This window comes from Fundulus heteroclitus, chromosome 1, assembly GCF_011125445.2.
Source record: "Fundulus heteroclitus isolate FHET01 chromosome 1, MU-UCD_Fhet_4.1, whole genome shotgun sequence".
In the NCBI taxonomy this organism is placed as follows: Eukaryota; Metazoa; Chordata; class Actinopteri; order Cyprinodontiformes; family Fundulidae; genus Fundulus; species Fundulus heteroclitus.
The window spans coordinates 11,765,082-11,778,146 of NC_046361.1; the positions used below are offsets into that span (position 1 = coordinate 11,765,082).

Here is a 13,065-nt window from a genome sequence, read left to right on the forward strand (position 1 = left end):
GCCATAATATTACTCCTAAATCATTAGCAGTAATGCTAATGTCTGTAGTTAGGCCATGTTCTTGGCTGTGTTTTTAACTTAACCTGAAGACCGATGTTCTTGCAAGGTATTTTGTCAGAAAAAGCATGGAATGATGGCACCAACCAGGTGCAACTTTAAACTATATATACACCAGTCAGCTGTTTTGAATTTAGTACTAAAAGTCCCCTTGTAGTGTGCTCTATTTGATTATCCTGACTTGAAACTTGGAAAATCTGACTACTGAGTAGAAGTCAAATGCACCATGAGCTCATGCAAGTTCTCCTTTTCTCTGCTCTTCTTCTATAGTGTCCTACTCTTTAATGTCCCTTTGTAAGTCTGTGACTCCTGCTAAATACTTAATTGTTCCATGTTAAAGGGAAAGGCGAAGGAATTTCACGCCACTGAAGCTCAGGTTCTGTGCCTAGCAACAGCGCTTTAGGATGTAATTACAATTCACTTAGGGGGGTTTCAAACTGGACAACAAAATGTAGCTTTTACATAAGAGGCAAGTGGAGAAAAAAAAAAAGTGAAGGAGCTGAAAAAGTCAGGGTTTCTCCGGTGTTATCCAAAGCACACACACACACACAGGACGGAGCACAAATAGCCTAATGTCAGTCAGCCAGCAAAAGGATATCTTTCATGGAAAGCGCGTGTGACGTGTGTGCGTTCGACTGCGGTCAACAACTGGAGTCTTGTTCCAGCTGTAATTCTTCTGTCTCCACACACACACTTAATACACGCAAATGCAGCTGCATGTAAAACCCCTCTGATAGAATCGACACAAAGGAGACTTGTTAAGCGGATGACCGTTGCAGAGGGGGGAAAAAAAACAGCTGTGTGTGTGTTTCATGGTGTATTTTTGGTTTTTATGCACCCGTGTACAATTATTGGTTTAAGATTCCCAAGGAGAACCTTTTCGTCAGATATTCCCTTTCTGGAAGAACAGATGAAGACATTTGTTTAGGTTTATTTTTCATTTGTTAAGGAAAAGTAATACGTTCGACAAGAACAAGAACATTGTTGGTACGGCCACACAAGTGTTCCTTGTTGGTACGCCTAATGGTTCTGCTTTGCCTTTTGCAGAGAAACCAGCACTGACCCGTCGAGGCATTGACGCAGCTAGACCCTTGAAGGTGTTCTGTCGTGTTCAGCACCAAGATGTTAGGAGCAGGTCCTTTACGTCCAGGGATTTGCAAGATTTTGTTTGTCCAGCACATCCCGCAGATGCTCAATTGGACTGAGGACTGGGAAACTTGGAGGTCAAGTCAACACCACAAACTTGTAGTGCTCCTCATTCCTTTCCCAGACAGTTTTTGCATTTGGAGCAGGCAGCATTCTCCTGCTGAAAGACGTCACAGCCATCAAATACTGTCTACATGACAGGACGTACATGCTCTGCAAAGACGCTCGGATAAGTGGTCAAAATAACATTGACTCATGGTTTCCAGCTGAACATTGCCCAAATCATCATCATCATCATCACACTGCCTCTACCGGCTTACCTTATTCTCGTACCGCGTTTTGTTGCTATTTATTCCCGATGCGAAAAGAAAACCACGAGGTCATCGGCATGATGTTAAAGAAAATGTGGCTCATCAGACCTGGCCACCTTCTTCCTCTAAGGCTTGTGTTTTGAGTATATTGTGGCCATCATTGGTTATTTTACTTGTGAACAGGGGTCAGCTATGTGAACCTGATGCTGGTCCTTCCTTGAACCACTTTAGATCGATGCTGACCACTACAGACTGGAAACAGCCCACAAGAGCGACAGTTTTTGTGATCCTCTGACCCACTTGTTCAGCAGCCACCGTTAAGTTTATTTATATAGCACCAATTCACAACAGATGTCCTCTCAAGACACTTTAAAGTAATTTCTATTAAATCATACAAGCAGATTGGTTAAAAGGTTTTCCATCCAAGGAAACCTAGCAGATTCGTAAATGCAAGTCGTTGACTCCTGCATGAGTGCATCGACAGTTCGGCCAAAATTCGATCAGATCTCATTTCTCCTGCTTCTAACTCATCACCCTTGAGAAAAAAAAGTTCACTTCATGCTTAATATACATAAATCCCACCAATCAGATGTGAGATTATCTGTTATTTCATTTCTTTTCAATTCCCGTAATAGTGATCATAATTATACTCAGCTGTGCCTGCTTTGTGTAAATTGTATTCCTTCCCTCTAGGAAAATCTCATTAGGAAATATTTACCAGCATTATGACCAATTTGAAAATGTAAAATAATGTGAGATGAGCTAATGTCTGCATGGGTGATTTTTTTTTTTTATCATAATAGGTTCAGATTATGGCTTTGGCCTTAAACACGTTTGAATCAAAACCTGATTAAAAAACTGAATTATCCAGATCCAAAGGTCTGATTTGTTTGTCTAGATCCAAAAGTCTCGGATATGAACTCATTGATGACAGATACCAGACAGCACCTCAAAATAGTTAATGCGTTGCTGGGTCAGAGGCGGTAGGGCAACATATGGATGCTTACTTCTTATGCAGATGGGCGAGATGCTTGGGTCCCTGTTTATGTATTCATGAGGAGTTATTCATTCACCTAGATTTAATTTGCTCTAACTTCTTAGGCGAAACAGCATATTAACAGAGGACTCCCTGTCCTGCCCGGCAGCAATGGCAGAAAAACTTGAAACACTTTCTGAATAAATGCATGCGCTCTGTTGTAGGAGAAAACAGACATGCTTTGCAGAAGACTTTGTTGACCTTAACGGTGTTTGAAAATGATGGCACAGCAACCCAAATTTAATCTGGTGGAACAATGTGGAGAATTGCACTCAGAAAATATCAACTGAGCAACCAAACACTTACGACTTGCTTTTGAATGTTATTTAAAGCAGATACAGTTACATATCAGCCTTGCTAATCTCTGTTTAAGTAGTTTTCTGTGCTTCAGCCATTCTGCTATTAAGTGAAATAAGGCATAATTATTCATGGTGGTGCATAAAGCTGACAGAAACATTGTTCGGTCTGTGTTTTCATTTAGCTCAGCACAATAGCTCAGTCTGCTGTTTGCCTAGTCACAAATCACTGTGGCTTCACGTTAAGAAATGATGACTCAACCTAAATGACAGCATCTCAGATCGGTTGGCCACCCTTGAAGGAAAGTGATTTTTTTCCCCCTACAAAGTAATAAAATATGCTTACAAAGTGTGGCTCTTTGTATTGTAATCGACAGCCTGGTATAATGCTGAGTCCCATGGCTTAGCACAGAGCAGAGGGTTGCAGAACCAGATTGCAGCAGAAACCTACCGAATAGGAACTGCTTGCTTATGAAAGCTATACTGCACTTTGGTTTCAGAACATACATCTGAAATCAGATTATTTATATACTGTAACCCACGAATTCCACATCCTATGCTCCTGTACTCGTCCACTCCGTTCCAGTGCGTCTCCGTGAGTCCGTGAAAACAATGCCTAATGCATCCGCGGTTATTCCGTCTTGCTCCGCTCTGAGTTCCTTGGAGGTCAAGGAGAGCATGCGCGAGAGGTACGAGTTTACGCCATAAAAAATGGAGATATAAAGAAGCTGTTGCTGATTATACTCGACTCGGCATATTTTTATTTCCATCAATATAGAGGCCTTGCCTCTATATTGGTGGCCAATGTCTTGTATGGGACATTGGCCACCAAAACCTATATGTTTTTGTATTTAAAATAATTAAATTGTGTTTTAGCTTACATTAATAGACATTTCAATCCATACTTATTTTATAGGAATTTCAGTAGAAAATGGCGGGCTATTTCTCTCTGGCTGGAGTCTGACGGACCGGAACGGAGCAGAAAACAGACTTCTTCCGTGTTTTGACGGTGAACAACGGAGAGCGTGTCCGCTGACGGTGACGTTCGGAGAAGTCACGGAGAATGTGGAACGGTTCTCATTAATTAAAATAACAACGTGGTTTCTCCATCGGACGGCAGTACACATACGTGGAAGCGAGTAAGAAAATGGATAGATGGATGGATGAAAACACACATAACCAGTTTTTTTTACTACCTTGTATAAACTCAGAATAAAAACTTCATGTTCAGATCAGCTAAGGATTACCAAAACTATTTCCATTTACTAAATTAAAGATTTAAGCTTTTTTTCCGTCTAATTTAGAGACTTGCATACACTAGTATTGCAAGGCCTTTAAGTAATTTAGGAAAGCTTTGATGGTGAAGTCAAGACTTTGTAAGCTGGTGAAAGGTTACTTTAAAACATGCAATTTAACTGGAAGCTCACCTGTGGATGTTTATTTTTAAGGCACAACCCCAAATACGCTGCTTCGTTTCGCAAATTCAGGGAAAAATCTTAAGAAATGAGGCAACATGTCATAACAAGAAGAGTAAGCTGATCTATTGTTTCACTGCTCCACCATCCAAGCAGCACAGTGTTGCGTAGTGTATCTTGAAGGGGAAGCACTGACAGAACGCCGTCACTGGGCTGTTCACCAAGCTAATAGCAGCTAGCGTTAGCGTATATTGTCCGGGAGGTTTAGAACTGGTTTGATGCAGGTTCAAGAGCTTTACTGACATTTCTATGCTGTTCTCAAACATCCATGTCATACTGTTAGCTTAGCACATAGCACCGTTACGCTAGTTTTGAGTGTAACGCTCTAATTTCAGTGTAATTTTGCACTGGCAAGAACCCTGAGAAATATTTTTGGTAATCCTGACCTAAAAGAAGAACCACTGACTCAAAATGAAAAATAAAACAAATTAAAAGAAAAGATCTTCAACAAGCACAAAACCACCAAATCAGATGAGGTCGTCAGTGGTTTTCAAATTTCTTCTGTAGCATTCAGTATAATTTATTACAACAAATCCACGCCTAAAAAACAGCACTAAAGCATAACTCTCTGCCCTGGCTAAAATAGTTGGAATTTCTTCAACAGGATGTTTTTTTTTTTTGCAGGTGGCCACCAACAGGACTGATTCAGCTCTGAATGTTTTAATGCTAAGCATTGATGACGCTTGACCCTTATACGCATTCATCCAAACATCGTGGCCTTTAAGTGCCCAATACGGAGGATGTTACATCACCCGTGGCATGCTTCGTGTCTATATATAAAAGCATATGAGCGAGAGAGAGAAAGAGGGCGCAGTGGCGTGACAGCTGTTCCAGTTCAGCCTGTGATCATCTGTCTCTGGAGAGAGGAGGAAAGAGACAGAGTGCGACGGGGAGGGAGGAGGCAGAGGGTGTACGAATGTGATGAATTATCACCATCGTTGGCGCTTTGTTTGACTGGTGAAATGTGTGATCTCACCTCCAATATCAACAACCATCCTATGATGTCATTTTTATACATTCTTATCGCACCCTCCACACTTACTGGCCCCTCTGGTAAAGAAGTGTAAAATAACTTCCTCTTTGCATGATCTCTCAAAGTTTGAGTATGTTGTAAAGATTTCGTATAGTACTTTTCTAGTCAGTCTGATTAGAACTCCACTCCAAATGCTCTACACTAGAGCCCCATTCACCCAATAACACTCACCAACACACACCTTTGAACACATATGCAGATCAGTAGGTAACTTGCCCAGGGGCACATTGACATGTGACAAGCGGTAGCTGGAATCAAACCTCCTCTCAACCTTACAATGACAAGTACTCTACTACCTACTGTTCCACAGTCACCCCTAAAAATCTAAGTCAAGTCCTGGTCCTCTCTTTTCTTCAGTTCCCACCACAGGTTTTCATGCGAGCTGGTCATAGAAGATTTGGCTCCATTTTCTCCATCACCAAAAAGCAGCAATATTAGCCTAACCCTACGGCAGGACCCAATGATGATTTATTTTCTGTTTTACAGAAGAGACCTTCTGTAAAACCCGCCACTCTGTCTCCGTTTTTTAACAGTGAACTTGGGAGATTTCACTGGCCAAATACAGTATTTGTAAGAACTGTTTGTGGACCAAATTAACACAGATAATTAAAGCATTTTTTGTGCAAATCCTCAGCATATTGAGTCAAAATATTAACGGCTATAAGTATTTTTTCAAATGTTTTTTTTTGCAATTATATCTATCTGTAATGAAAAAAACATACTGTGAAAGTATCAAGTAAAAAAAACAAAAAAAAAAAAAACAGCTTAACTCACAGTAATTATGTACGACTCTGGACATCTTCATCTGGCAATACTGAAAACATTTTAATTATAACTTTATTGTACCACGACTGTAATAAAGAAGAAACTAAATTAATCCCTTAAAGCATCAATGTCACCACAGTTCCTCTACTGTCTGCAGGGATGTAAAGAGTGAGACCGGCAGGGCAACTTGAACCGTATACACTATAACACATGGTGCAACAGCAGGGGATGGGGGAAAAGCGTCAAGTTCATGCATGAAGGAAAAAGATGCATGAAGAGCCCCTCACCTGACCTCATACAGTAAATCAACTGCAATGAGTCCAGTTTTAGCTCCACGTCTCTCTTTGGCACAAAGTGTAGAACATATGGTGATGAGATGTGGGGCTGTTCAGATGGATGTACGGGACGCTGCTGCTTCCTTTTTCTAAGGTGTGATAGTTTCACAGGTAAAGGACCCACCTGCAAGGCTCCAACCAGATAAAATCTGAAACGATCTTATCTGGTGTGGGTCGGTTGATCTGAACAGTGGTGGTTCTCGTGTGAATAGCACCTTAGCAGTTCTGCAGCAAATAATGTGACGTAATTGCTCAGAAAACATAACAGAGAACAGAGAAAACTGAACGGCTTGAAAGATATGACCCAAACAGAAGTACACAACAAAGTGTATTTATGGGATAAAAACGTGGATTTTGAACGATGTGTCCCCTTTAACGGCCAGCATCGTGACAATCCAACTGTGGACATATCTAAACAAGTCATAAAAGATACATTTTTCAATTAAATAAGCTTCCTGAAACATACTTGATGACTTCACAGACACTGAAAAAAGCTGACTTTGAGTCTCTTCGACTCACAGCATCCAAACGGAGAAGTGCTGTTACTGTGACTGCCCAGTTGGCATTCAGAGAGGGAAGATGGCAACAATCAGATTCTGGTCACCATCTAATATCTCTGCACAAGTCTTCAGAGTACAAAGAATGATAATACTTGATATGAAGTATAAGGTTATGCACCAAATGTTGGAGTAAATTTGAAATGTGGCATGGCAGATTGTACACAGACTACATACGTGGCATAGATTTTTATATAAAACACTATAAAGCCGTCCTGTTCACGTATACTGCAGAGCAAACCTGCGCTCTCACCTTATTTGGGCACAGACAGTAAAGCGTCAACCACAATCCGAATCACTTATCTCTGCTGAAGGCAAAGGCATGAGACCGTCCCTTCATGTAATATTCTTAGAAAAAAACTCATCTATTTGCCACATATATTTAAGTGAAAAAAAATAGTTTATTTTAAAGCATGTATTTGTTTTCCGACAGAAATCCGGCAGAACAGATCTATTAAAGATGTCTGATAACATCACCCCTCCAAGCAAAGTAACGCTTTGTTGACTCCATGAGAATCCCAACAACCATTTCCTTTTATACTTGGTGTGTGTGTGTGTGCGTGCGTGCATGCGTGCGTGCATTCATCCAGATGTCTGCAGCATGTGGGAATGGGAGCATTGTGCGAGCGGGACAGGAAATGATGCTGGATGTTCTCATGGAGAATGTGATAGCTCTACACCACACTGACCAGTCCCCACATTTCACACACAGACAGGCAAACACAAACAGTGCGTTGCTAAGTCATGTGCATGCAAGAGACGCACACAAGACGTCTAAACTGACACAACTTAGAGCATGTGATCCCGCTAACGAGGCTTTCCTTGTCACAAAACATCCATGTGACACAAATCTTTCTCTTTCTTTCAGCGCTCGACCCTACAGTCTTGGAGAGAGGTGGAAAGGAAGGAGAAATAAAGTGAGAGTGGAGCGTTCAGAGAGAGCAAATAGTTTGCTTGTGTGAATTTGCTGATTTGTTTGCATTTGCATGTGAGTGAGTCATCAAATCTGGAACCTGAAACGCCAACAGTATTTAAGCCACTTACTCTTGCAAAGCAGCTCAGGACAGAGCTGTGGAGTAAGTTAAGGTCAACCTGCACTAAGCAGGTCCAACATCCAGTTTTATTTCAAAGAAGGAGGATGTTGCTGCTAAAGAGAAAATATCCACATTTCAGATATCTAATGTTTTTGCAGGCTCAGACACTCTCTAAATCTGCAGTACCATTAAATGATATGCATTTCTTTAAAATTTTCATTCATTCAGATTCTTATTTTTAAAGATGCACCAGAAAATCGGCCACAGGTGGGAATCTGATATTTCAGACACTGAAATATCAGATTTGTTTCCCCGTTAATGAAATGCATCGAAACTAAGAACTCAGATCAATAAACACAACAACTAAGAACAAGGGTTTTAATTAAGTTTTATAGTTTCATGGAAAGGAGATACAGGTTAGGGAGATATGCTTTAAGGCATTAATGGGAATAATCTTAAAATTGCATTATATTTTGTTTCTGTTATGTGTTATCATCTGCAGAATAAATTTAAAAAAAAAGGTCAAAATCTGTGAAAGACAGACTCATCAGTTCAGAACTGATAGAAACCAGGGAAAAATCCTGATCGGTGCATCTCTACCTATTTTATCCCATAACCAATATTTACTGGTACACTGGTGACGGTTAGCATGCTTAAAGGTTGCCATTTTTGTACAAGGTACTGCCATCCTGCTGTAAAAAAAAAGTGCTTTGATGAAAGGGTGTGCTGCAGACAGATGGCTAATTTGGCTCTTTTCCACTTAGCAGAAAACCTGGAGATTCTCCCGGAAACCGGCTGTATTTTTCAAAGAGGGTTATATTTTTTAAATCAGAATTGCAGATCTTCAACAGCTAGAGACACTTATCAACACTGCTCGTCTACTTATTTCCATGTTTTCTACATTCACGTTAATATTGAGTGCTTTCCCCAGACAGCTGGGTCACAGTAAAGTCAGAGGGAGCACATCTGTTTTTATAAAGATAATGATAAAGCTGCTAGAGTAAACAAGTGCAACAACATGAGAAGATTAGCAAAAAGGCTTAATGCACTTCCACACGCACACAAACACAAGAAGACAAACATGCCCACTCTGAACAGTGTGGTGGAACTTGACCGGACGTTTGAGGCTGACTCTCTGCTGCCAGGGAGCCACAAAAAAAAAGACACAGAGGGGTCCAAGTTCTCTCCCAGAGGACACTTTACTCCAGTTTCCTGTCTTATCTTTGCTAATTCTAATAACAGACGCAGACTTTGCTTATAGAGTTAGGAATTTTATAGTAGGGTTCTGTCAAACTGCATTAGGCAGTCTGTATCCTACCTGAGGTGGATGGTTATTGGCATCTTCACTTAGTATAAATACAGATTAGTTCTGGATCGCTGAGGCTGAACCTAATTGCTGGCTCACGAAGGGCCAAGACCGAAGCGGCTTCTTCCATCTTTAAATATGTAGAGTTTTAGAAGCATCATAGTAGTTTATGCTAACAATATCTTCTCCTCTTTTAAACCATTGTCGCATTTTGCCTTGGCTAGTTATTACTGCAAAAGCAGATGATTATTTAAGCACGAAGGGGACATAGGAAGCAGTGCGCCACAAAAGATCTTCCTAGGAATAAGACATGGAAATTGTTTCCAGTCAGACAAACAGCCTTACATAAAAGTTGGGTGAACTCTGTTTTGTTTTAGGTTGCCTTACTTTTCAATGTTTTTTTGTACTTATTGAAACAGTGATTGGAAATACTTTACAAGCTTAGTTCTTAGTGTGTGTTTCACGTAGGAAGATTATCGGTGACACACAACCTCCTATCTTCATTTCCTGTGTAAATAGTAATGAACGGCACCATCCGAATACCCTTAATACGTAATAGCTCCTAGCCCCTGTGCCGTAACCTCTCACGGGGTCAACAGTAACAGCAAAGGATTGTGGGATACCTTAAGGCCTCTTAGTGCCGGTAATGGACATCATGGGGTTCCTATAGGCAAAACTAGCCATGAGAGAGAGCATACAGGCTTCTTTTCTTCCCCCCTTCCTTACTGGCAATATTCAGACAGCACTTATCATGGCGACTGCTGACTCATTTCCGCTATGGCTGAAGAGCCCTTACTTTATAAGGGTATTCGAATCAACAATTTCAACAATTTCTCTGTAAATAAACATTGAATGCAAACTTGACAACAGTCTAAATGTTTACAAAATGGAGTTTGTATAACTTGGTAGAACTCTTTCTTTTTTTTTTTGTTTAGATGGAAGTTGTGTTAAATTTAAGGTGAGAAATATTTTTTTTTGGCTTGGGCCAGTCTTGAAACCTTAGCTTTAACTTCCAGGACCAACTAAACTGGGCTTATATCAAAGGAAATTGTTAAGAGTGTTATCTACTGTAAGAAAGATACTGACTGTCTACAGTGGTTTAAGAGAACCGCAGTTCAAAATTCCTCAAATCCTCCCATACGTCTTCTTTAAAAGCTGCCCTGTGGTTGTTTCCTTCCTCATTCACATCCTTCTCGTTCTGTCCTTATTTAAACAGAACAATCATTAAATGTAAGCTGGCTCTATTTCGAAGTAACATTTTCCAGTTTCAATTTCCATCCCCTTTTTTCCTTTGCCCTCTGATTGGCTGATTTGAATTTTCAAACAGAGACAGGGGTTTCCCCTCCCCTTTTAGTCCATGCACACAGGATGTAGTCTCATCTTTTTTCCTTCCCATCCCATCTTTCAAAAAAATACTAGATGGTGAGACAACAGCTGAGCGGCAGACAGCAGCAGCAACTGGAAAGCCCTCAGAGTGACACAACGGCCTCCCACTCTTGCAATCTCTGCCTCTCTCGTTCTTGCAGTGTATAAAGACCTCACTGTGTCCTCCTCGGCGGCAAAAACGTTGGTGGAACGTTGGAAAAATTTAACAAAGAGCAGCCACAGTCCAGGGGGAGTGTGACAAAACACACTCTTACACAGCCAGTACTCACTTAGTGTTTATGTTGAAAAGGCCTTTATCGGAGATTCCTGAAGTGACTGGGATGACTGTAGATTGTTTGCACACACTCTGAAGGACGCGTGCATTAACCGTATCTGTTTCTGTGTGAATGTAATCTGCTGTCAAGGGTTTCTTGGGATAAAACATGAGGTTAGCTGTAAGTCCTGGAGAGAGTTTTTTTTCTAAATTTCTGTGAGCCTGCCTGAAATAACTTAGAGAAAGTTTGCACTTACTACCTGCAACACAGTCAGGTGACATCCTTCCACACAGGCTTATGATAGCATAATATGGTGGTTATATTTTAGAGACTAAACCAAGAATCAACCTGGGAGGAGCACTTTTATCTCTGGGCAAGACATCTGCTCATATTCATGCATGATGTCATCAAAGAATCATTGTTCTGCTGAAAAACACAGTTATGTCTGACTTCCAACCGTCTGACCCAAATTAGGTCCCTTAGGTGAAAGAAAAAGACTTAAATATTATATAAAATATATTTTAAAAACAAGCCAAGAAGCAACAAGGTTGAAGCCTAGCTAGTTGTACATAACTATGGACTGAGATAGTGCAGAACAGCAAACTTTTACAGAGAACTGAGATTTGAAGCAACCCAGCGTCAGCTAAGCCTCATGGCCAGACAAGGTTGAATAACTTAGCCAAAATGGCAAGACCAAGGTTTGGAGAAGTCAAAGTGAGACTTTTAGACCTAAAAATGCTGTACCAGCTGTCAGCCATGTTGGTGTTAGCATTAAGCTGTGGTTTTAATGCCAATGGTACAGTTCACTGCACTAGATGGACCAAATAATAAAAGATAAGTAGTACTTCCTTCCAATTCTTCAACATAAATGTTTAAGTAGGTGGAGGAAACTGGACAAAAAACACTAATCAACTATACTGGAAGGACATTTATCTTAATGTTTTGGAAAGCTGGGTCTGTGTCAAGAAATTAACCAACTTGAATGAACACAACCAATTCAGCCAAGAAGAGTGGTCCGTTAGCCACCTAGAGTTATACAAAAATCTATATTGTACCGCTCCCTGTTCAACCATTTGTGGCCGAACGAAAAACGATTCAGGCCAATCACTTTGCAGTACTATGGTTTAAGACGGGACATACAGCTGTGATTAAAGTAAGAGCTGCTGAGCCCTCAGCCGAAACAGCATAAAAATGGCATTGCAAGAAGACGGGCGTTTAGCCTCTGCTATCACATCTGTTTGGTCAGAATCCAAGATTTCATCTTTTAACAAGAAGAACAGCAAGAAGTTACTTGACCAACTTAATGTGTTGTGGTTTCTCATAACGTGTGCTGCTTTCATCTTCCTTTAATACCGTGATTGGCTAAAACTAGCCTCTGGTAGGTGGGCACTAGGTGTCACTTCGACCAATCAGCTTGGAGAGTTCTGCTAAATGTCCTACCTTTCCCCAAACAGATTAGATGGAAGCATTCCCAGACTGATAATGTGTAGAATGGAGAGTGCTACACATTATCAATCTGACTTGCCAGGTTAAGAAAAATTCACAGTAAATTCAAATCAGTCCACATAAAAAAGAATGCAAGCCAAACGTAAAGACGTTTATATTCCTTTTGCAAACCTCTGACAAAAAGGTCATATTTTTATTTTTTCAATAACATGATGATAAACAGCAAATTATTTTAGAGCAGAAGCTAAATTAGATTGTTAAAAGAAAATTAGCGAACCAAACGATTTTGATTTGTACCAATGTACATCTGGCTACACTCTTTAAAGTCGGTAAACAAATGTGTAACCACAGTGAGATTGTGTTTTTGTTCCATATCAGCTGTTGTCTTGCTGCTATGTAAACTAAGAGTATTATTTTGTAAAACCATTGCAAACATAAACACTTACTTTTACATCTTGCTCCAGTGTCCTTATCAACTCTCCATCCACCTGCCCTGTTTGGGCCACGCGGAGAGAGCGCCGCTCTGCCTTCCTCAGTCGGTACTGCAGGATACGGCAGGTTTTATTTGCCTGAAGGGAGAAAGACACGATGCGATATGTCATGTGTCTATAAGCCTTTCTTGTGCTGC

General features: G+C 40.5%; 1 protein-coding gene across 2 annotated transcripts in view; it reads right to left on the reverse strand.

The window, feature by feature from the left end:
• Positions 1–13,065, reverse strand: part of soga1 (suppressor of glucose, autophagy associated 1) — a 132,789-nt gene that overhangs the window by 107,081 nt on the left and 12,643 nt on the right. For both annotated transcript variants that reach the window (XM_012866766.3, XM_012866765.3), the window contains exon 3: positions 12,884–13,006. In XM_012866766.3, coding sequence (XP_012722220.3) covers positions 12,884–13,006 — 123 coding nt within the window. The remainder of the gene's footprint in view (positions 1–12,883; positions 13,007–13,065) is intronic.